We start from the raw sequence: 25,314 nt of genomic DNA, 5'->3' as shown, positions 1-25,314 counted from the left end.
CTGCTGGATAAAGAGTCTGACAGAATTATTATTACTGAAAGAGTGGTTCTTTTGCAGCCCCTCTGCCCATGCCACATCAAATGCAGCCCCAGTCCTCAATCCATAGACTCCACTGAGAGGCAGAGTCCCTTCTTGTTACAGCACAGCAATCAAATGAAAGTACTTGACTGAAGGACACCCATAGAGGTAGATCCTTATCACCAGGGGCAGATAAACAGATTTGCAGGCAAATGGATTGAAACAGAAGAGCTCAAAGAAGGCAAACTGAGCAGAAGCCAGAGTGGAATGGAGGGACACCATTAGGGAGGGCTGGCCCTTGCAAATCTATTGGGTAGTGGATGCATGCTAGAGAGATGATTATTGCCAAATGAATCTTTATTTCCCTGAAAGAAGGTAGCTTTCCATTCACCTATTTCATTTATTGCCTGTATTTCATGAGGGTGAATCTGTCTGTGGCACCTAAGTGAAAGTACATGGGAGAAACAGACCGACCTGACCGATCTTGGGCAAATCAATCCTTTTCCCTATGCTTCCGTTTCCCCATCTTTAAAATGGAGCTAATGGGATCTGCTTCCTTTGTAAAGTGCTTTGAGATCTATGGATGAAAAGTACTGTGTGAGAGCTACTCTGCTGTTATTAATATACAAGGCAAAATATTTAAGAAAAAGTGTATAGGAGGGAAACTGACAGCACTTCAGTGATAAACGTGCGGTTCAAATCATAGAAGCTGAATTATCTTGTCTCTCTCTCCCCTCCCGCCCAAATAATTCCTTTTCAAAGTGTAAACTCACTCAGCACCAAAGTATCTCTATTCCTTTAATTTCCTCTGAGTTTTCATTAGCTTGGCAGGATCACTTTTCTAACACATTGACAAAACCGAGTGCCGACTTGCAATGAAATTCCTCTGGGGCTGCAGGAGATACCTACCCACAGAAACAAAAAGGGGGCTGATTGATGATTTGTTAGGCAGCTACCAAAGGAAGTGAGATGGCTTTGCTGTTTGTTACAGAGCCAGGTTGATGACTGCTTGTCTGCTCAGAGTTTGTTATGCTTAGAAATATTGTAACACCAGCTGTTTAGTCTTTCAGAAAATGGGTGGTAAGAAAATTTCTCTGGGCAGAAAGTTGGCAGAATACGGGGAGAGACAAGGTTTATGGATAAAAGAAAAGGAGTACTTGTGGCACCTTAGAGACTAACAAATTTATTAGAGCATAAGCTTTCGTGAGCTACAGCTCACTTCATCGGATGCACTTCTTTGTCGGTATGCTTCCCGTCTGTCTATTCCTCCGCCCAACACTGGATGATCAGCATTCAAATATTCCAGAGCTCTTTTGTCCTCAGTCAGGTTCTAATATGGTCCCCGTTGCCATAGTGACCACGTCGTCATTTCAATGCATTTATCCTCCCAATACCTCTGTGAGCCTAGGAAATGCTATAAATCCCATTTGACAGAGTGGGAACTGAGGCACAGAGAGGCTAAATGACTTGCCCAAGGTCACACAGGAGGCCTGCGTCAGAGCAAGGACTTGAACCCAGGACTCCCAAATGTGAGGATAGTGCCTTGAACTCTGGCCCTCTCTCCGTTCCTTCCACTGAATAAAAGACCTAAGATTTCTTGTATGGCTGAAAATTGTTTTGAAAAATCAAGGTAACATCTCCTGCACCCCATGGAGAAGGGACCTCCCTCCTGTGCTAAGTCGGGATCACATAACCTAGACCATCCCTGACAGGTGTTTGTCCAACCTTTTCTTATAATTCTCCAATGATGGGGATTCTACAACCTCCCTTTGAAGCCTGTTCCAGAGTTTAACTACCCTGAGAGTTAGAACATTTTCCCTAATACCTAACCCAAGTCCCCTTGGCTGCAGATTAAGCCCATTACTCCTTGTCCTGCCTTCAGTGAACATGAAGAACAATTGATCACATATCTTCAGCTGATCATATATTATCTTCATACAGAATGCCCAATGGATTTCAGTGTTGTACAAATACTGCTCTAGTTAATGATCTGTATTCACACCATCTTCTGCAAAGAGCCCCTTAGCTCTCAACTGGAAGCAGGGTCAGGACTGATTGGTATTGGAGAGCAAGGGAATTCCAAGTGCACGTGGTCGTGGAAGTTGCCATGGGAAGTGGTGTTGATTGTTGAATAGGTGACCCTTACTCTTAAGTCAGTACTGAACATAACGTCCCAGATGGCTAAAACGGAGGCACAGAAGGCCTGGCCCAAGACCAAACAGTGATTCAATGGCAGAAAGGTTTTCTGAACTATCCTATATAGAATTTAATGGAATTATATTCCTACTATAGACAACTTCAGTTGCTCAATGAAACTTGTAATCATTCTCTGTGAAATCCTATAGATTTTTAGAGTAATTTCTATAGAGTTTTCTACAGCACCTCATACCCACTAAATTAGATGGGGCTTTTTCACCAGACCTGCTTCAAAAAATTTTAAACCAATAATGGCCTCTGCCTAATTAGACTGGGGCCTAATCCACAGCTGGTGTAAACAGTTGCAGCTCCATCAGCTTTAATGTAGTCAAACCCATTCACACCAGCAGAGAATCTGACCTTTGTCCTTCTATGAGACAGAACAAATTGACATCTTATTTTGATTGCTACGGGTAAAAAAATTTGTTTTTACTGCTAGCTTTTTGAAAAGTGGAATAAGCTAAAAAAATAAAATCTGTTATTTTATTTCTATTTATGCCAGTTTTGTGGAGAGTAGGAGGGGGCTGTGAATGCATTTTTCCAACAGGAATTAAAGCATGAAAAATCATATGTAAAATACAAACTTGTGGGTGTATTACAAATATACGGAGGTTAGTCTAATAAAAATACAGTGGAGGAACTAACATTTTAATGAAAAACAAAACAATTGTATTTTTCACAAAAGATAGAGACTGGGAAATGCTTTATGAGCTGTTCTAATGACCCCACAAGCAGCCTGGGAATTAACAGAGCAAGTGTTATTTTATATAAAATAATGACTGGAGAGCATGTAGTTACCATAATATAGAGACCAGAGAGTGTATATTGCCTGGTATAATGACTGGCTCAGTGGGAGTGTAAATATTGCAAGGGGTGGATGGGGAAATGTAATTAATATAAAATAACTGGGCAGCTGTAAGTGGAGAGTGTGGATAAACACAGTACGATGAGGGATGCATGCATAAGCTGATGTTCAGAGATCCTTAACTGAGTCTCTAATATTCAGTTGATAGCTGGTTCCCCAATGAACCAAACCTGAAAATAAGCCTATTTGATCCAGCCCTTTTCCAAGGAAGTGGCTCTCCCCAGGGCTGGGTTCTCTATGAAGCAGCGCTGCTTCCCATACACCTGTCCCACTATTTCTGGAGATTCCTGTTGCCTCTCTGGCACTGCCAAATCAGCCCCCAAAATATCAATGCCCCATCTCCCAGCTGATCATGAGTTATTGATCATCATCATTTTACTGGCAATTCATGTTCTCTGGATGCCCCAAGAGAGAACTGGGTTAAGGAGTTCCCCTACCCAGACTATGGGGAAACCCAGGCCAAAGGGCAAAAATACTCCTGCCGTTGAGCACATATATTATTCAATTCTCCCATCTCCAATAGCAATCAAGAGTCACTATATAATCCTGCACCTGCTTGGAAAATGGCCGATAATACGACCACTGCTTAGCACTTCTACAGCACCTTCCTTCTGAGGATTTCAAAGATGAACTGGCTAAGCAAACCTCCCATCCCCCCCGTCCCCATGAGATAGGATGGTACTGTTATCTCCATTTCACAGAGGGGGAAACTGAGGCACTGACAGGTGAAGTGACCTACCCAAGGTTACACAGCTGGTTAAGTGTCAAGGTGCAGATTGGAACCCAGGTTTCACTGCAAACATCCAGGTGGCTCTTTAGACCCAAAGGAAGGGGCTGTCTCTAATATTAAAATATTCAGAGATTCGGCTTGGATCAGCACTTAGAATCCTGCCTGCCTCTCTGGACTCTTCAAAGCTCCTGGGGCTGCGCAACTGGGCTGGAAGACTTCTGAGAGAGAGATGACTGATGGAATTAAGGGCAAGGGGGAGAAGAATTGAGCCCCAGAAGTTAGACAGCCTGCTTCTAGACATGCTTATCTGACTGACACGAAACTTACTTAGATCCTCCCTAGCTGTCTGGACTCGCCAACTCATGGCAGACAGTTAGTGGGAAGGTCCAATTTCACTTCTCCCCACCCTCAAGCTTGGTCCACTACATTCCTAGCACAAAATTATTTCCTTATCTAGGGCACAGGCTCTGTTTGCTAGCAGGATTTCAGAGCTGGGAAGCCAGATTGTCAGTTCTTTAGGGGAAGGACCACCTTTTTGTTCTGTGTATGTACAACACCTAGCACAATGGGGTCCTGGTTTATGACCAGGGCCCCTAGGAGCTCTAGTAATACAAATATTGAATAATAATAATAATATTAATTAACCAATCCAGTAAAGGCCAGCTCAGACCCTGGCCCCTGATGTCCCACCCAGGGTCAACCCCTAACAAATCAAGCTGGCTCTGAATGCTGATCAGTCAGTCCTATGATTTGCCCTAAGATGCGATTCCCAGGCAGTTCATGACACTCAGTTCACCAAGGAGTGAAAAATAGTTTGAATAAAAGTTAGGGCATTAGGTCAGTCCAGCATGCTGGAAAACAGCCAAGCCAGGGGGGTCAGAGTGCCCTGGGCAATCACCTCAGACAGCCCACAAACAGGACACCCCAATATGTGACATGGCAACATACGCCCACAGAACGAACTGAGATTCCCCAGGCACTAAGCAGCCCCATGCACTTCAAAGGTTCGCTTTAACAACAACAACAACGCAGAGGCTAAACTCCAGCTGCTCTTTGAACCCCAAATGAATCAGTAAATGCCCTAAACTTACAGTTTAGCCTTTAACCCCAGGTGCAAACCCAGAGTATCTCCATTGACTCCAGGGCTGGGCAGCTCCCCTCTCTTTGGTCCTTATACAGTGCCCATTGCTGTAGTATGGGGGTGCCTCACAATTTACCCTCACAACACCTTTGTCAGAGCTGACAATGGCGTGTCCAAGATAAGAATCTGGCTCCTGTCTTCCCCAGTAGTCCCCTGGCGGTTAGACAGCACCTATTTACCCATTATTTCCCTCATGTGGCTGGGTAGAGCATCCTTGTGCTTGGCTGCCCTAGGAACCGGTCCACTGAAATCCTCCTGCCTTCTGGGCAGCAGCCAGAGAAGAGAGAGAGAAAGAGAGAGAGATGGGAAGCAAACACACAATAGGGTAACTTACTTGCTAACAATGGCTCTGCATCAGTCTTGCTCCCTCATGTTTTTGGGAGACCCAGAGGAGACAGAGCTGGGAGGAAGGTAAAAACAGTCGCTGGAAGGGCGTCCGGTCCATGCCATCACCAGAGCATTGGGGTCTTCTTCTCCCAGGCTCTCTCCTCCGTACCGCCTCCTGCCTGGTATTACAGAACATTTATATTGTGCTGTGGATTTAAGTGCACACGTCCTCTGCCCCTAGCCATCCCAGGCCTTTGCTGGCTCTGACAGAAATGCCATGGTTCCCCAGATCCCCTACCCTCCAGCACCACGGTGCTATTTTTGCCCGTTAAATCTCCCTCCCTTTGCCTGCTCCCTCTCTCTGGCTGTGTGTAGTACAAATGAATTCTCTGCGTAATAAAGCTACTTAAAAGGCCGTGAAAGGGAGGAGGGAGAAGAGCTGTGCACATGTGATCAGGAGCATCATCTGTTCTGAATGAACAGGAAAGGGAAAGGTGGTTGAGAGTGAAAGCAGCCGGGGGAGGGAGGGGTTTGGGCCATGTCTTTGGACAGAATAGGCCAGTCTGGGGAGGGGTTGGGGGAAAGAGGAGAATCCTTCATCTCCTTGGCAAAATGCAAAGGATATTGTGCTCTTCTATCAACTGCATGGTCTTTGCTCTCCCTGCTAATTCTGTGCGTGTCTGCGACCCAATGCATATGCATCACCCCTCTCTGTCTACAAGGTTCTGAGCTCCCCTGTTCCCGCCTCTGTTGTATTGGTATTTTTTTCAAAATCATGCAAAAGGCAGCTCTTAAAGTGAAGGGCAAGGGAAATGCAGTAGCTGGAGTGTTGCATGGCTATCAGAGAACTCATGTGTGTTCATCAGCGCTGTGAAAAGCATAGCGGGTTTCTCTTCTGGGATGGATCAAGGAGCGGAAAGGGGCAGCAGGCAGAGGGAGAGAGTGATTTCTCTGGCGCTTGTCTTTTGCATGTCAACTATCAGATTGTTGCACAAGGACTCGCCCTGCAGTGGGGGTTTCCTCTGGTCCAGCTGGATCAAGAGGCACGTTCCCCATGCTCCCCCGGCCTGCTTGCTTTTTCGGTTTTGATTTGTATAGCCTTCATTTGAGAATATCAGGAGCAGTCCCACTAGGTTTAATAGGAGATTTTATCTTTTGGCAAGCAAACGTCAGGCCAGTTGCAGATGTCCGACTGCTAGGCTTGGAGACTGAAGGGTAGTCACAGAACAAGTCACACCAGCACAAGCTTCCTCATTGTGCTCCTCAATCCTGGCCCCAGAGCCCCACTTCATTTTTTAGGTGTGGGCTCGCATGCTTCTGTCTCAACGCATGTCCCACCTGAGCTTCTGCACTCACTGTTATTCCAGTCATTCTATCCGCACATAGGCCTGCGGACACAGCTCCGCCATGCCCTGCAGCATCCCTCCTGCTACTTTCACACCGAACTTGTAAACTCCCCTGAGCAAAACCACAAATTTTCTCCAGTGGAAAGTCAGATCATGTCACCACGTTTGTAGCAACGAATAAAAGTTGTGCCGTCCACTTCTGCCCCACCCACAGCATCCTGTTTTTTCCCTGCAAAATTGTTGAGGCAGGACGGAAAGGCATTTTGCTCTGTTTGCAAACCTCCCAAACCTTGGCCATTGTTTGTTGGTTTTGACAGCAGTGAGAATTTTGTGTGGGCATGTGCTACTGCTCTGCTTGTCAGAGCTTAGCTGCCAGGCAACTGGCTCTCAGTCTCCCAGTCCACATGGACACATTTCCCTGGTGCTGTTTAACTCCTCTTTGTTGCTGTCAAACGTTAGCGGGCACCAGAAAAAAGCGCTCCCTCATCCAAAATGTAAATGTCACATGCATTAATCCCAGGTTCCATGGCATCATAAGGAAAGACGTGGACCTAGATGGTCTTGATGTGAAGAACATGCCCAGGAGATATTACCTCTGGAAGGAAATCTTGATCTCTTGTTTTCTAGCAGGTGAGACCTGCAGGGACTAAGGGCCAAATTCACTTGTGAGTACAAGTCAGTCTACAGTAGATAGACTTTCCCTGACATTCAGACTCAGTAGGCCAAGTTCAGACATGCTGAGTTGTAAGCTACACATTAGCAAGTGGGTGTGAATCTAAGGGAGTTGTGTAGGAGTCTAAGCTGGCATGAGGCACGTGCTAAAGGCCCAGAGAATGCATAAGATGGTGCAAGATAAGAACCTCCACCCTACTTTCAATTACACCTTCTTATATCTTGTATGTAAGTTATACCAGTTGAAACTCCCTTACACATTGGTAGCAGCTGGTAAGTGGTCTAAGAGAAACAAACAGTGGAAGTGGGGGTGTCTATTTATAAATCAACCCTGATTTTGGCCCTAGTCGGAAATTCTCCAACAAACGTTTTTCCTTTGGAAAATGCCAATTCACTGAAAGCAAAACATTTTTCACAAGTGTGTTGATTTTGACAACATTTCATTCAGGAAAAAAAAAATCCAGAATGGAATGTTCCCATTTTCTGTTTAACAATTTTATATAAAGTGACAAAAAAATCAAAGTTGAAATCAAACATTTAAATTTTACCAAAGTGGAACAATTTGATTGATCCAAAACGATTTCCCCCCGTCCCCGAATTTCAGTTTGTGGGAAATTTCAGTATTCGTTTGTGTTCTGTTTCAGACTCATTTTTATGGGAAAGCTTTGGAATTTCTTGCAAAATGGAAAAATCACATTAGTGTGCAGTGCATAACCCCCTTCTTATTCACCCCACAGTCAGCCTGGAATAGTATCAGTTTTTAAACTTCAAAAAGTGTTGGCCACACTAATTAATAGGAAATACTTGCAGCTTTAAATAAAGCTCAGTAAACGTGGATCAGAATGTTACTTGGGTTTCAAAATCATGTACTTAAACTCACTTCCTTACCAGCCTCGTTACCAATGTTTTAGGACCTGTAAAAATGAAAGAATGTTACTTTTTGCATTTCACACAGCTTAGACAATGAGACTAGTCATTGGTTTTCATGCACTAGGCCAGTGCTATGATGTCTGGGATGCAAACACTGCAGAGGACTCTTTAAATCCATGCACCACCAATAGCAAAGCTGTTTCCAGAGAGGTTTTAAAAGCACTGTTAATGAAAAACCTCTGGTTATTATTAGGTTAGACGTTAGAACTTCCACCTGTTAGAAAACAAGAGATCGGCTGTCCCTTCTGAGATGCAACATCTGCTGGGCATGTTCTTCACATCAAGACTTCATTTTACCATCTAGGTCCATGTCTTTCCTGATAATGCCATCAGAAATGGGATGCATGAAGTATTAGGTTAGTAGATTACAGAAACCCTAGTTTGGGGCCTAAATTATCTGATTACCGTATTTAGAGAGTCAACCAGCCTATTGGAATAAATGCTGATTAATGATACCTACAGCCCTATTAATTTGACAGGTTTGGGGGACATCAAAAACTGGATGAAAAGAAGTAGGTCCAGGTATTTGAGAAGCAACTGGAAAATGATTCCTGGGGAGAGCTAACCACACAGTTCAGTTTAGGAGAGGCTTTGGTTTAAAGCAAATGGGAATTGGATGAGTTAGGCTGGAGCGGATACTTTTGGGCATTCACATCTATAAACAATGGCCTCCTTTGAGGGCATCTGCCTTCAGATTATTAACATGGTCCACAGCTTCTGGATATATAAAGTGCCGCAGCTGTGAAATGTCTTTTTCTCATCTCCAGCTAGCAAGAGGACACTACCCCCTCCTGTCTGATTCAGACTGCTGCCTGGAGGAGGCAAGTGTGCGAATTGCCATGGCTTGTCGCCAAAATGCTCTGTAGATGATGCCCACTTTTATTACAATTAGTGCAGAACGCAGTAACCCGTCCACGCAGCAACATAGGCCATGGAGAGCCCATCCACCCAGTGCTCCACTCTCTGCACTGACTTACCATTCAATACATGGCTGAATTCAAGTTATCAACCTTTACCTTCAAAATCCCTCCATCAGACTGGTTCAAGTTCCAGTACCTGAGCATTGCCCTACATGATCATCACCTCCCCACCCTCCCCATGGTAGCGACATTGCCTTGGAACCATCAGCCCTGGGAGCAAGAAAGCCATGGGTGCAGAAGATAGAGCTTTCCCACCAACAGGCCCAGAGTAGAGCAACCCCCCCACCAAACCCCAATACCAGTAAGAATGCAAGTGTTGTATATGCAGGATGCAGGGACCAATGCTCATTAAAGACAGCCTTTGTACATTCCTTGCATTAACACTGAATAGTTTGCATTATGCATGTGTGACCCTTGACTTTTGATGATAGAGGCCAGCCCACCCTGGCTAGATATGCTGCAGAAAGAGGCAGCTCCTCTACAGGTAGGCAGAATGTCAGACAGCATATCAAAGGAGCAGGAGCCTCCTGAAGTCTTGATCGAGATGAAGCAAGATCTCACACCAGAAATCTCAGACTGGATATGGATGTATCCAGCTGACCCCACATTCCTAATCCTATGAGATTTATGTAAAATAAAATCACTTACCTTTGCACCGCCTCCCCTTTTGTTCGGTGGCAGTTGTTGTTTATGTTCTCAGAGAGCAAGTTCCTAGTGGGGATGGAGTATTGGCTCTGCCTCTTTTGGGACCAGGACATGGCTCCGGATGCTGTTTCCAGCACAGCACTGAGGATGGTGTCACCTTCACACAGGCATCAGCTCTGCTTCTTTCTAAAATCTTTCAATAAAATGTGAAATGACTTTGTGCTGGGGAAAGCTGTCAGACTGACTGCTGTGGAGCACGGGGTCCTTTATATCCACAGAGCCAACAGGGCATGTGCAGCACGAAGACATGCTTGCTCCATGACATCCCCCACCAACACACCCAACTCTGAATGGAAGGGACCCCCTTTAAGGGTGAGAGTGGGTTGCAGGCTGTATGGCCCATTCAGTCCTCGGGCTCTCTGCGGAAAATGCTGACAAGCGGACCAAGGATAGAACTCTTTCTGGGATGTGGGCCCCTTCCCACCTACAACTGGACTCTGACCGACCAGCCTAATTCACGCTGTTTTGCGTGAGCGACGTGTGACTGCTTTTCAGACAGTTAAAATAAAAACTTTCCATCTTTCGAGCAGGTTCCCACCTTTTCCCCGTCCAGAGACTGCAGCTCTAGTGATTAACAGGCAGTGCCATCTGCTGGTGCTATGTGGTGTTGACATTCATCTTTGGCCATGCCAGGGGTGGGGTGGGGGGGCTGTGGGGAGAGATAGGAGTTAAAATGAATGGGAGCATGGACTAGCACAGCTCCGGCTCTTATCCCTGGCTTGGGAAAGTCACATTGCCCTACCATTCCACCCACCCCATTGCCTTGTACAGTCAGAGCTAAGTGTCCTGTTTCAATCCACATTAATGGCCTTTCAGAGTCCATTTCTCTACTTTAACCACTGGATGTGGGAGCATATTCACAAAGTTTGGACTCTTTAGGCTTTATTTTCTGCCCACTTACATTGGTGTAAATTCAGGGGGGTTTCCACTGATTTCAATGAAGTCACTCCCAATTTACACCAGCAAGAGACCAGAATCGGATCCTTTTGCTGGGTATTTTGGCTGCCTGAGACTATATGCTATTAAATAAGTGATAGCAATGGGGTTGTGCCAAATATTGGATCAATCTCATTCTCATCTCAGTGCTGTCTGCAGTCTACTTTCAGCAATTCTGGGTGACTCAAGATGTGCCGTTGTAAGACCTGTGCTCCAGGCTGGCAGCCGTGGAGCTGAAGGCCTCAGAAAAACAGCTCCAGCAGAAACAGAGCTTCCGCCACACTGCTCTGGCAGTAGGTCCCAACCTTATCCAGGAGACCGGACAGGACCAGGCCTAGAGCCAGGAGAGAGTGGTAAGGAGCCCAGACACTACGGTGGTGGGCGTGGCATACATATGTAGATGGATGAGCTTATAGTGCCTGACCAATAAATCCTTGGCTTCTCTATTGCCATTAGTGCCACTTTGCTGTGGTGGTTTTTGGAACACGGAGCCTGGCCCTTTGAGATCTGTACTGAGGTCACTAGACATTGACCAGAGATCAAAAGGGTCACTTACAGCTAACCTGGGCTTGATTTGAACTAGAGATCTGTTGGGAGAGGGCAGGCTCCATGTCCCATTGCCACTTCCTGAGACATCCATCTCTCTGTTAAGAAAGGCCAGTTTGTCTCTCGTGCCAGCTTCATTTGGTATAGGAAAAGTTTGGGGGGGGGGGGGGGTCATCAGGAAACCACTTATGTCCTCCCACCCCAGCATCAGTTAGATCAGTCTAAGGGCAGTGCACCATATGCAATTCGCAGCAGGTAGCAGCAGAACGCTTCTTCCCTATCTCCTCTCCTTCTGCTGTATTGGGACAGCAACTAGCTCTGCTCAGAGACTTCTCAGCTAAGCAGTTGTGGCCAGATTCCAGCTTCTCTTGCATGTAGCTGAATTTCAGTGCAATTTCTCAGCTGAGTGTCCCGTACAATGTGTTCCTGACATGTGACAACTGACACATTCCTTGTCCTAAAAAAGTCTACCTCCATTAAACAGCTACACTCCTATTGTATAGAGGCTATTTTAGGTGCAGAGCCTATGACAGTTTCTTGGAAAAACCCAGTTACACCAGGTGGCACGCAAGCTTCTGGCCTTCCACAGCCTCAGCAACCATTGGGAACATTCCCAGCAGTTCTTCAAGCAACTTGGGACTTAAGGGAACCGTTTCAAGAATTTCCAGGCCGTGCAGCAAAATCTAACATTTATAAATGCAGGAAAAAATCCCCTGCCCCAGCGGCAGCACATAAATGACTAAAGAGGACATAAAATATACAATAAAAATGCATGAATATTTCAAAACTATCATGGACTGATGAATGTATCCAGCTAACTCATTCATACATAGTTCAAATAAATAACTGTCAAAAGGAAATTATATTCTGGGTGGGGTGGGGAGGGGAGGGAACACGTTTCCCTCACCAATGAGGCAGTAGTGCTTACTGAATATATGTTGATTGGGGTGAAATTCACCCAGCACAAAGATTAAGCACTCCTGAAGTCACTGGTTTTAAGGCCAGAAGGCACCAATAGATCATCTAACGTGACCTTCTGTGCAATACAGGCCAGAGAATTTCATCCAGTTATTTCTAATAGCCCTATAATATATGTTTGACTAAAGCATATTTTCCAGAAAGGCACCAGTTCCCTAACATGAGGGTTCAAGTAGCATATAGACCTTGTGATGGTCCTCTGTCATCTATGTCAAGTTTCTTTCCCCACTCTGAACTTAGGGTACAGATGTGGGGACCTGCATGAAAAACCCCCTAAGCTTATTTTTACCAGCTTAGGTTAAAACTTCCCCAAGGTACAAACTATTTTACCTTTTGCCTTTGGACTTTATTGCTGCCACCACCAAGCGTCTCACAGGGAAAGAGCCTGCTTGGAAACGTCTTCCCCTCCCCCCAAAATCCTCCCAAACCCTACACCCCCTTTCCTGGGGAAGACTTGATAAAAATCCTCACCAGTTTGCATAGGTGAACACAGACCCAAACCCTTGGATCTTAAGAACAATGAAAAAACAATCAGGTTCTTAAAAGAAGAATTTTAATTGAAGAAAAAATAAAAGAATCACCTCTGTAATCAGGATGGTAAATACCTTACAGTGTAATCAGATTCAAAACAGAGAATCCCTCTAGGCAAAACCTTAATATACATTCCATTCAGCACAGCTTATTTTATCAGCCATTTAAACAAAACAGAATCTAACGCATATCTAGCTAGATTACTTACTAAGTTCTAAGACTCCATTCCTTTTCTGTTCCCGACAAAAGCATCACACAGACAGAGAGAGCGCATTCAAGGAATTGGAGGGAGTTACTCCCCTTCCCCTGAAATCAGTGTTCCCATCCCTGGCGAAGACCTAGGTCAACCTCTTGAGTGCTCAGCAGTGAACACGCTACACCAGGGAGACTGCCCATCTCTATCAGAAGAGCAGAGTGTTCTGTGGAGGAGCCAAACCCTAAACCATAGGACCCTGTACCATGGGCAGCCATCTCCTGAGCACCCCCTCATGGCCAGAGGTCACTCTATAGCACCCTCCCTCATTTCCCCACTTTTCAGGGCTCCTTTAAGAGCTCACACTTCAAAGGTAACTCAAACCACCCCCACAAGGGGACCCATTTATTTACATCTCAGGTACATATTGGTCTTCCAGACTCCAACCCTAGTTCAGTCTCTCTCCCAGTAATCCAAAAATAACACAAAATCTTTCAAACATAGAATACAAACTCACACAGCTGTCAACCCAGTTTCTTCTTGGCACAGCCCCACCTCCCTGAGGGACTGTCTCTCTCTTTCCTAGCATTTCCTTCACCAGAATTTGTTCTCTTCAGAGGTCTTTCCAGTCTTTCTATGTTTGGATAAGTTCTCTCCCCTGGTTTCCCTGCCTGGAGAGCATTCCTTACTCTCTCCTGCTTCTGGCACTTTCCTTCAGCTGATTCCAACACTTTCTTGATCCCTGCAGCACCTACCAACATTGCTGAAGTACCCATCTCGGGGGAGGGAGGGGTGCACGCTTTCTTTTTATATTGGAATCACCTGATTCATCTCAGGTGGGGCTCATTCTGGAATCAGGGTTGGCTTAGCCCCAGGCTTTCCTGTCCATGGGGCAAGCCACCCTGTTCCAGACCCAGTGTTATCCTGAAGAAAGCAGGTGTAGCTGCTCTAGAATTTTATATGGCTGCAGCCGCGTTCCCAGGTGGGCAACTAAGCCATCTTTTCTACAGCCACTGCAATGTCAAGTAAACAGATGGGAACCCAGAATTGGGGCCACTTCCTTTATATTCTAGCACAGGTTCTGTTCTCCATGTTGAGTCCAGTCTAGGCAGAGGTTTCATTTGATTGTGTCACCCTGAGACATTAGAGTGGGGTTCAGATGAGCTAGCCTGGCCAGAAATGTTCAGCTGACACAAGCTCAGCTGCTATGCTGGCCAGGAAGAAGCGACTTGAGGCTGAGAAGCCCAGTGGGAGATGAGCTCAGTGGAGAAAGTATCTGACTTTGCTTGATCACCAAGGCCTGGGTCATTCAGCTGTCAGTACTGACTCAGTTTTCTTTTGATGGATCTGCATAAGCTTAAAGGGGCTGAGGAGGGGAAGTATCTGTGCTTTCTGCCTCTGACCTCAGATGGAGACAGCCTGTTTGGGTTAAGGCAATCTGACAGCCCAGGTACAATGCAGCTTGGATTCTCCATAACTCCACCCCTGTGCTGTGTCCCTATCCCCCACCTGGATTGGCACGGATCCCCACTCCCCTTCCACAGAAGTGCGGGAATCTCTTTTTCCTCCCTAGGACCAGCTGCAGGGGTCTCTTCTCTCTGCTGGAGAGACAGGTGTTGCAGCATAGAAAATCCCAGGGTTAACTTCAGCAGCTGGAATGTATCTGCTTGGAAGCATAGACCAGGCCTTGTATGCTCTTCTCTTGCCCCACAGAGTCCATTCCTGAGATGGTGATTGCTAGGGCCCCCAAGAGCAGTGAGACTTGGAGTTAACACCCCACTGAGCTGCATGGGGTAGTGCACACCTCTAACAGCTACTGTTTCAGGTGGTCTTCACACTCTGGCAAATATCCCAGATTTGGATTATACTTTCAAGCCTTTTCTTGCACCCACATGGATGAGACTCACTTCTGAGATCCTGCTCTCATCACATGACTCCAAGAGCTGGGCCCTTAATCACAAGTCTCTAGTGCCTATACCTTGATCTACCCCTTGGAGATGGTATTTCATTCTAAAGAAATTTAATACTGACACCTTTTATATGAAAAGAACTGCATCCGAAACTCCTCTGTTGGAAGGATAAGTGGACTGATATAGGCGTGATGGAGGGAAATAGAGGCAATGAAATATTAGGACTTTTCATGGCTCCAGCAGAATTTAGCCTTTATTAAAAGGAGAAAAATACTATGATAGTCTGTAGAAGTATTTCTAATGCACAATAGTAAAACCAATTCTAAACTTAATCTAACTATATATAACACTCCCATTCATGCTGGCATATAGATGGAAATAAGCATTGTAAGATGTATTATTTATTAATAGTAGCATATTCATATTGCTCTAGGCAGACAAAGGGGATGTGTGGCAAACAGGCACAGAGTCATGAAATGATTTGCCCAAGGTCACACAGCAGATCAGTGGCAGAGTCAGGAATACAATTTAGGTTTCCTGATGCATAGGCCAATAGTCGATTCACTAGGCCTACAATAGCCTCTGATCACTACTGTGGGAATACGTAGCACTTTAATAAGAAGAGTCTTCTCTCCCTCCAAATAAAATTCAGAGAGTCTGCTGAAGCCAGGACTCCAAAATGTCAAATGATGCAATGCAATGAGAAGGTGAATTCTGATAGATCTGTGCAGCAAAGCACATTTTTATGAACCTCGCTGTGTCTTCATTGCCATCTACCTTGGCCAGGATCCAGGTCTATTGATGATGCCAGCATGCCTGGGTCCCTGCCTCCCAGCACATCTGTACATCTTGTTCTCGGCATATTTGCATCTACAGAGCCAGCTGACCTTGTAACAGTCTCGACGGAGGAAGACTGCAGCTTGAAAGCCTCTCCTCCCACACATAGATATGTCATAGCTGCGCTTGGAATGTTTTCCCTCTGTTCAGTCTGCAGTGAGATGACATCCAATAACTCTGGGAATGTTCTCCCTATCCCTCGTACAGAGTAATCCTGAAGGCAATTACAGACCTATCCAGCAATCCCCCAATATGAATTCATAAATGTAAAATTTCAGTCATTGTCTGGCTCAGGCAATAAGGACAAAACATCCTGTGGGTTCCAGCCTTCCCATTTCTACCTCCTCCACATTCCCAGTACTCTGGGAGCAAAGGGGCTTTCCCCATCACTTATTTTCATTGCCTATCTGCACAGGATGGAATTAGTCATGCATTTGCTATGGGGCTGAGCTGCCGATAGTGTATTGCTTGTGTAATATGTTTGTAAAGTCGTGTTTGCATCTACCTCTGCTGGTACACATAGGATGACAGCCTCCTACTGTTACTGCCTGCTAAGGGAGTAACTCCTTTTTGCTCAAATGGTAGAGCTCTGTGCTTTGGGACCAAAGATCTCAAGTTCATTCAGTGTATCCAAGTGATTTATCTGGCTAGAGCTGAGTGAATAACTGATTTTGAATTCGGCAGCTGAATCAAAAAATCTGGGAAAAAAAATCCATTTTGATTCAAACCCAAACAATCTTTTTTCTAAATTTTTCATTGAATCAAAAAAAAAAAAAAAAAAAAAAAGAGGTCTTCGAATCATCTGAAATGTTTCAGGTCAACTCAGAACAAAAATTTGGGGGGTTTTCTATATATTCCTAGTGAACCAAAATGTTTCAGTCAAATCATTATGGTTTTTTTTCCCCCCTAGTATTTCATTTTCATTTGAAAAATTTGCAGGTGTTTTTCACCCCCTTTTGCGGGGGCGTGAGTGTGTTTAAATTGGCCAAATTTGAAAACAAAATGCTGTTTTGAAATGAAAAGCCAAAATGAAACATTGAGACTTCTTGATTGTTCAGGTTTTTCTGTTTAAAACTATTTGTCACATTTGACCCAAATTCATGAACAGTTTTGGAACTCCCAAAAATACATTTTCAGCTAAATTTCTATTTGCCCCCACCAAATGCATCCAGCTCTGTATACAGCCTCCATCACTATAGTGTCAGAGCACTGAACAATCTTTAATTTATCTATCTTCATAACATCCCTGTGCTGTAGAGAACTCTGCAGCCTCAGAAACTCAGTCCAGAAACACAGCTGTTTGAACAGAGGTCATTGGGATTGTGGGCTGCTGGCTGCAGGGACTGTCTCCAGGAGCCAATAACCAGGAAGATGCTTAATGGTGACATCCTATTAGTATACCAGCTGGGAAGCGTACAAGCATCCCCAGGGAATCCTGAAGCTTTCAAAAGGGCTGAGGAGGAATCAGTTGTGGGGAAGTGCCAGGAGAAAGATTTTCATCAAAGAAGCACGGAGCTTGGAGCAATAAATCCCCTACATGGTGTTGTAGGCAAGGAGTCATTGGGGAAGCTTGTCCAGCACTTGCTTTGTTCAAAGCTGTTCTGCTCTTGGCTTAGCCCACCTCTATCCTTTTGGGGGCTAGCATAACTCTTACCTGTTCTGAACATGGAAGTTTAACAGAAGCAGAATGGACAAAAAGTTGGCCGAGACAACGTGGCTTTGTGTGTCACCCCTAGCCCCCAAGATTCTGTATGTCACAAGATCTAGAGAGATTGTTGAGCTGTGTCATCATCTCAGCACTTAAATTGCCCCAGGGTACGATCTTTCCACACTAAAAATACCATTGAAACCTTGTAGAATGAATGCAGGCCTACACACAGGAAACTGATGCATTCACTCTGACAACTCTCATATACCTTGTCATGCCAATACAGATATTGAAACTGAATTGCTGCACTACCAGAATGGCTATGAATCTGATGTATGATTATATATCAGTGGCTCACCCGTCTGTGCCAAGAAAATTCCTTTGTATACTTAGTCCAGATTCTCATCTCATTTAAACCATATTCAATCAGGGATTACTCTACCGAACTCAGTGGAGTCACCCCAGATTTACACTGGCGTAACAGAGATCAGTGCTTGAACTGAATCCTCCTCCCAGTCTTAAAGCTTTAAATCAGAGCCAAAGAAGCAAATGTCCCACACACTTACCAGTGAGTTACAAGTTCCACATGGATCCCAAATTAGAGCCAATAAGTCTGACAGAGCTATAGAAACTGACTCTTTAGGTCAAGCTGTTGCAGTTCACACTTTCAGTTGGGGAGAGCCCGGTTCAATCCCCAGCATGTCAGTCAAAGATGATGAGTGTCACAAAAGCTTTCATTATGTGTGCTTCAACTTTTGGCAATGTCTTACTATCTTCTCAACACATCCCACCTTATGCATTAATAGCTAATGTATGCAAAAGTCTATTGCAAAACGGACACCGTTTTTCTGGCATTTCTTTGTTTTGGGCCATTTAATGACCCCAAAATATTTTCCCTCCCTTCCTCTCCCACAACATTTCTGCAAAATGGTCATTTTCCCATTAAAAGCACTCAGCCTATCCAACTCTGCATATTGGCAAGGGTAAAGGATTTGGGCACAAAAGGAAATTTTGAATATCACATTTTTGACTTGAGAAACTCTTCCAAATTTCAAATCAAAACCAAGTTTTGGTTTGGGTGTGTTTTTTGATCATCAGACTGAACAATTTGCGAAAATGCAAACCTCCGAGGCTGAGGATTTCAACTTTTTGTTTTGAACTTCCCCCCACCCGTATAGTGCTGGCAAACAATCACCTCTAGTCGTCCCTGCTTTAACCAGCAGAGGGGGCTTGCATGCCATGCTCATTTCATGCTATCCTGAACACCTCCTGAAAACAAACACACACATCTTATTCCAGTGTTGGGGGGGGGGGGAGCTTTTTTTAAAAAAAAAAAAAAAGGGTGAAGCACTAGCTAAAAGCCTTATTGAAAAAGGATATTTACCCATGTACTACATATGGATATTTTACATAGTTGTGTGCATGGATCAGACTTTGGATGTATGTAGAAACAAATCGGATGCAGGATCTGATGCTGTGCATTTACCTCATTCTACAGCAGCATGAACTGCTGCACTAAGTAAATATATTCTGGCATATATTGTCCACAAGATGGGCGCTCATGTAGGTAGAGACAATCTCTTTTTGAGAATGATCACTCCTTCCTCATGGTGGCAGCTCCATTCTGCTGGTGCCATGGAAAGACACCTGTGAGTATGTGAAAAAACTTATGCATGCTGAAGTCCCAGTGAAGTTGGGGCCCCTTTGTATTAGGCACAGCACAAACGTATAGTAAGGGACAGCTCCTGTCCCAAAGATTACAGTCTAAGTAGACAAGGGATGAGAGGGGTGACAGAGGCATACAGATTTATTCCAGGTCACACAGCAGGTAAGTAAAAGGACTCAGAATTTCTGACTGCCAGGATGGTGTCCTATCCCCTGGGCCACACTGACTCCAACAATAGAGATGGTCAGGAATTTTCTGTCAGAATAATTTTCCAATGGAAAATGCCCTTTCACAAAAATCAAAATTTGCTGTGGGAAAATTTTAATTTTTGTTTTAAAATGTTGACTTTCCATCAGGCAAATTGAAATGATGGCTCCCTGACTGCTTGGCTGAAAAGCACTGGTCCTTCAGGCAGAAAGGGAAATTGACAAAAACCTGCCAGGAGGGCTGCCAAGGCTAAGTGCCCGGATCCTTTGTCCAGGCTAAGCGCCCAGATCCTCTGCCCTCCCTGGCTCTCAGCCTCCCCTACAGCTCCAGTGCCAAACAGACAGAGATCCCATGTGCCCAGCCTCTCCACCTTCCCCCAGCTCCAGGGCAAGAGAGGCTGAGAACCTTCCTGCTTCTCCAGCTCCCAGGCAGGGAGCTGCTCTGCCTCTCTGATTTCTGGAGCTGGAGGTGAGACAAGGAGGTTGAGTGCCTCTCTAGCAAATGGGCTTGAAGGCTCTTGTCAAGTTCACTTTCTACCTGCAGGCAGCTGGGAAGCTGAAAAAAAGTTCAGTTTCAGTTCTCCCCTTCCTGCTAAAAGTTCAGACTTGTGACTTTTCATCCTGTTTTGGGAAAAAAAAATTTTCCTCAAAAACATGATTTGTTTTGGTAGAAAGGGATTTCCCTTTTCCAGCTAGTTCTATTCATTAACCACTCTCTTTTTACAACACATTTACAGAGTCTAATGTCCATGAAGCCACATCAAATCTCCCATCTTTTCTCCAGTGCTGGTGAAAGGTTGTTGCAGAACAGCTGGTATTTGTCTCTGCCTGATTTTTTGTTACCAAATGTGGTCATACCTGCCATCCAACCTGTTCTTAGTGCCGTCCCTAACGGAGCTTTTTCACATGTTTACTCAGCTGTAACACAATAATTCTTTGAGTGGTCATTTCTAATGTCTGTGACCTTCAGAAATAAGGCTGATACAAAAGATATCAAACTAGCCACTTCCCATGATTTTTGCAAAACCCTCTGTTAAACACACAAGTTACTATGCAGCATGTATCAGAAATATCTGCAATTTTCAGCTCAGAAAATAATGGGATATTTCAAATCAAGGCTTTATTTGATGCCAGTAACATCACACAAAAATATGATGTCTTTTTAAAGTGTAACTAATTACACTTATTAACAAAACTAATTTTCAGTGAGTCCTGCTGCCCTTGGAATTTATGGCAAAGCTACCACTTAAAGTCTATTATTCAATGAATTACTTAGTCGTAGTATTATTATGATTTAACATTTATATTAAAAGTACTGCCTAAATGTCACAAGCAGGTCAGGTCCCATTATTCTGTGTGCTATACCAATGTATAATCAATGGCTGCCGCTTCCCAAGAGAGCTTACAATCGGAAAGGCAAAGTGGAACAGCTGGGTGGGCACGCACAGGCGGGCTGAGGAACAGGGTAGAGAAGGTAATAGAATAGGAGAGATGAAATTCCTAGCCATTCAGTAGCAGTAGCCATTCCTAGCCTATTTGAGGGCTGGCTGTGCTACCTCTGGTATAGGGTGACCAGATGTCCCAATTTTATAGGGACAGTCCCGATATTCGGGAGCGGTGTCTTATATAGGCACCTATTATCCCCCACCCTGTCCTGATTTTTCACACTGGCTTCCTGGTCACTCTATTCTGGTACCACATTCCCATCACTGAGAAATAATTAGATTGCACTTTGCACAACTTTAGGGCCCGCTGCTCTCTTCTGTGCTCAACCTGCTGCTCACCGTGGGCTCAATCCAGCTCATGACAAGCCTGGGGGGGGGGCTTTCCATTGGCTTCAGTGGGAGTTGGATAGGGCCCCAAGTGATACTGGGCAAGACACTGATAACATGCTTTTCAGCTTCCTCACAAATTACATGGGAGAGCAGGGGTGGGATTGGATTCAGTGGAGCCAGGATTTCAACCCAAGCCTTTCATATTTCTTTGGCCTTCTGTGGCTCCCTGCAAAACAAGGATAATGACATTCCCCACCTCCTTGGGGCATGGAGGAGTTTCATTTATTAATGCTGAGAAAGTGCTTTGAGATCCTCAAAAGAAAGGCCCTGTGAGAAGCATAATGTAGCAATGCACCCTGGGGACGGATTCTGTTCTATTAATACTGTTTCTAGGTAACTGGGATGTTGTCCAAAATAAAAATAATAATGATACTGCTAATAACGCCCCACCTCCCCCAACTCTGGGTCTAACAGCACAGAAGATGCAGCCACTCTACGAAAGCTAGCAGGACAGCAAGCAGAGAATGGAATGACTCCCCAAAGTAAGAGCTGGTGAAAAAGGAAGGTCAAAATGGTCAACAGTGGGCTGAGCTGAAAATAGAGGCTTTCAAGACAAAAACAGACACCTGGGGGCATCCGCAGGGAAGTGAACCCTTGATTCAAAAGGCCCAACCCCGATCCATTCAGAACTTCCAGATGAGCAACCATGACAATCCAGCCCATTGTCAGCTGCTTTGAAAGAATTGTAAAGTGACAGATGGCTGCAGCGAGACGAATAATGCTTTGCACTGAATTTAGGTAGAACTTTTTATTCCCAGCTCTGCAAGCACTTTAAAAAAGTGGGTTATGATCTCAAGTTTACAGATGGGGAAACTGAGGCACAGAGCATTAATGTGACTTGATCAAGCTCAGTGCCACAGCCAGGAATAGATTCATCCTTAGATTTATAAAGCCAGACGGGGACCATTGTGATCATCTGGTCCGACCTCCTGCATAACACAGGCCATAGGGCTTACTGACTCTTACTGCTGAATACTACTGAGTTTAGATTAGATGCTTCTTATACCATCTACTATGATGTAAACTTCTGCTAGCTATCGAAATCTATTCTTCTTTGTGTGTGGGTAGATAAGAAGGCAGTGGAGGGGAGGGGAAGGAGAAAAATGCAGCGTCTGAGATGAAACGCCCTTCTTTTGGGGCTTGGTGTCATTTTAATCTGTCTCAGCTCAGGAGGTTTGTTACAGGATGGTATGTACTGTAAGGAACAGATGCTTTGTACTTGTATCAAATTAATATGCCTGGTCATTGGGCTGTAACTCATTGCTGACTTTAAGCCCTTCAAAAACAAATGAAGGATGTGAACTCCTATGTCTCTCACAGAAGCCTGCCTTGACCAGAGGCAGGGCCGGCTCTACTGTTTTTGCCACCCCAAGCAGTGAAAAAAAAACTGCTGCCACGGTTGGCAAAAGGAAGAAGCTGCCACAGATTTGCTGCTGTGGCCGACAAAGGGGAGAAGCTGCAGCCGAATTGCCACTGCGGCTGGAGGAACTGCCGCCCCTTTCTAACTGCTGCCCCACGCACCTGCTTGGAAAGCTGGGGCCCAGAGCCGGCCATGCCCAGAGATGAACCCATATCAAAACCTAACCTCAGAACTTCAGCTGATGTAAAGTGGAGCTGTGTCAAGTTACACTAGTTGGAGATGTGGACTGTACAGTCTAAACACCCCCAAATGTCATGGTTGACTCATTTCTTCAGCTATCAAACCAAAAATCACGGATCCAAACATCTATTTTGGAGAAGGCTGGAGTCATATCTAAACTCTGTAGGTTTGTAATATCAGCCCTAGGCATGGCAGCCTTGGACAAATGGGACACCTGCAGCCCAGAGCCTGTATCGCTTTGCTTAGGACTGAACTGGGGAAGTAGCAGGGCCATGCGGCTGATGTGTCCACAGCTGTCAATATAAGGAAATCCCACTCGCTGCCAATGAAAGGCTATGGAAGAAGCATCGTACTTTCCCCTACCTCTTGCCTCCTACTGTATGCTTACCTTAGGCCACAGAATGAAGGCTGTGTTGTCTGATAATTAGACTAGGGGAAGGGGATTCAGGACTCCTGGGTTTCATTTCCCTGTTCTGCCATGGACTCTTTGCCAATCCCCTCTGCTCCCAGGTCCTGCCACAGGTTGCAATCAGCTGTGCTGCTCACTGCTCTGATTCAGACTCATTGCTCCATCACCCTGTTGGGGCTAGATCACCTGGAGCCAAGTATTATTCATTAAATCCACCCAGTTTACAGAGAGTGGAAGGAGGAACTGCTCTTGGCACAGACCACCAGTGCCCTACATTTTCTAGTGAACCAAGCAATACTTTGGCAGTCACCTTCCCTGCCCCTCTCATTTTGTAACAATCCTTGGTCACTGATCTGGCCAAAGCTGCTAAACTCGACTAAAGTAATGAGCTTTACTCCTTCCGGTGAGAATTTGGCTTTGTTTCCCCTGCCATCCAAGCCACACAACAGAATTTCTTTTCAATGTGGCATTTTCAGTGCAGGTGTCTTACCCTGAGGGCTTGCCATGGGGGAAGTATTGGGCTATCCGATTACAGGAAACCTCTCCCACACAGCAATGTTCTTCTTGTCTGCAAGTATCAGGAAGAATTTGCAGAGCACTGCATGAATGCATATCCTAAAGACACCTAGACACCACAGAGGTGCCATTTTGGGGACTTCTAAATTCCCCTTCATCGGATTGTCCCCGATTGATGAGCCACCAACACCCTATCAATTCTCCTTCCAGCCTCTGCTACTTACGGTTGAGTTGGTGGCACATGTGAAATCTGCTGGTGGATCTCGATCTAGTTCCCAGTTGACAGGGGTCCACACTGAAAAGCTACCACCACCATAACAGGCATTAATTGGCTCCTCATCTGAAGAGAGGCCAAGGACTGACCAGATACGGCTGCTGCACTGTCCTATTATCCCAATATGCCTCAACCGCCAACTTGGAGAGTGATATTGGGATGAGTCAGGCACCGAGGCATTTTGGGGTGAGAGAAGAGTTTAGTGGCCAGACATGGTCAGTCCTCAGATTCTTTGCTAAAAGGAAGCAAGTTTGGAGCTGAGGCTTTCCATGCTGTTCTATGGAGAAACAGAGGGTTCTGGTCTCAGGGGCTGCCAATCGAGCACCTTTTGTTGGTATTACACTTCACTTTCAATTTCCTTGCTTTAAGAATTAGGTGGCCCCAGCAGTGAAAGCACATGGCTTGAAATGCATCATGTGCATGTATTGACTGTCTAGCCTGTGAAAAAGCACAGGACAACTGCAGATGACTCCACCACCTTGCTCGATGGTGCTGGAATGCCAGTCAATGGGGCAGAAGAAACAATTGGGACAACAGAACAGGCTATTGACTTAGGGTATTAAGCTTATGGGCCCATGAGAAAATACATGTGAGCTCGATGGGACCATGAGACAGCTGGTAGTTGATAGGGTTGCTGAAAAGACCACTCTCAATAATATCCCCAGAGTATTTGACTTTCCTTTTGCATTGGGCAGACTGGGCTTTCTTCGAGAAATCCATCCCCTTCACTCATCACAGGGCAGATGCCTCTCTCCAGGGCCACGGTGGCAGCACCTTTCTGGAGCACTAGCACTCAAGGAGACCCACCTATTGAAAGAAACTGGGAAGGAGAGAGATGGGGGCTATTTGGAGCCCTGCCAGAGAATTTATTTACCTGCCTCAGAGGGGTGTTGGGAGGAGTAGCTGATGGATTAGCATGCTTTGAAGTTGAAAAGTGCTGCATAAAAGTGTTATTAGATTGGTTATTAATGACTGAGCCAGTAAGACAAGGGGATGACCAATAAGCCTTTATATTGGTGCTTTTTCCTCTTCAGAACAGTTTGGGGCAAATGCTTCTTTTACTAAAAAGTGGCAAAACTCCCATTGGCTTCAACAGGAGTAGGATCTGGCCCTTTAAATCTGTAGTTCCATTATGTTGTTGTACATCAGCTGTTGGGAAATAGCCACCAAGCACGGATGCCGCACCACCACTCCATCAAAGAGTCATAACAGGAGGGGAAAGATCTTCTCCAGCATGACTGTCCAAACCTTGCAGGAGGCAATGCTTGACTATGTCTCTGTTTGCTTGAAGCTCTGAGTTCCATTGACCCATGAATGATGGGTAACCTGGGTGTTCAGACAGGGAGCTTCTTCTTGGAGATCAGATTGCTGTCTAACCA

The 25,314-nt window shown here is 45.2% G+C and overlaps 1 protein-coding gene across 1 annotated transcript in view; it reads right to left on the bottom strand.

The window, feature by feature from the left end:
- KCNJ5 (potassium inwardly rectifying channel subfamily J member 5) overlaps positions 1 to 25,314 on the bottom strand; it is a 193,640-nt gene that overhangs the window by 131,562 nt on the left and 36,764 nt on the right. Inside the window, exon 4 of the mRNA XM_043501047.1 lies at positions 9,794 to 9,983. Within this exon, the coding sequence (XP_043356982.1) occupies positions 9,794 to 9,903 (110 nt within the window). The 5' untranslated portion in view covers positions 9,904 to 9,983. The remainder of the gene's footprint in view (positions 1 to 9,793; positions 9,984 to 25,314) is intronic.

Source organism: Dermochelys coriacea, chromosome 22, assembly GCF_009764565.3.
Source record: "Dermochelys coriacea isolate rDerCor1 chromosome 22, rDerCor1.pri.v4, whole genome shotgun sequence".
NCBI lineage: Eukaryota > Metazoa > Chordata > Testudines > Dermochelyidae > Dermochelys > Dermochelys coriacea.
The sequence above is the reverse complement of the archived record's forward strand: the minus strand, read 5'-3'. Positions and strand labels throughout refer to the sequence as shown.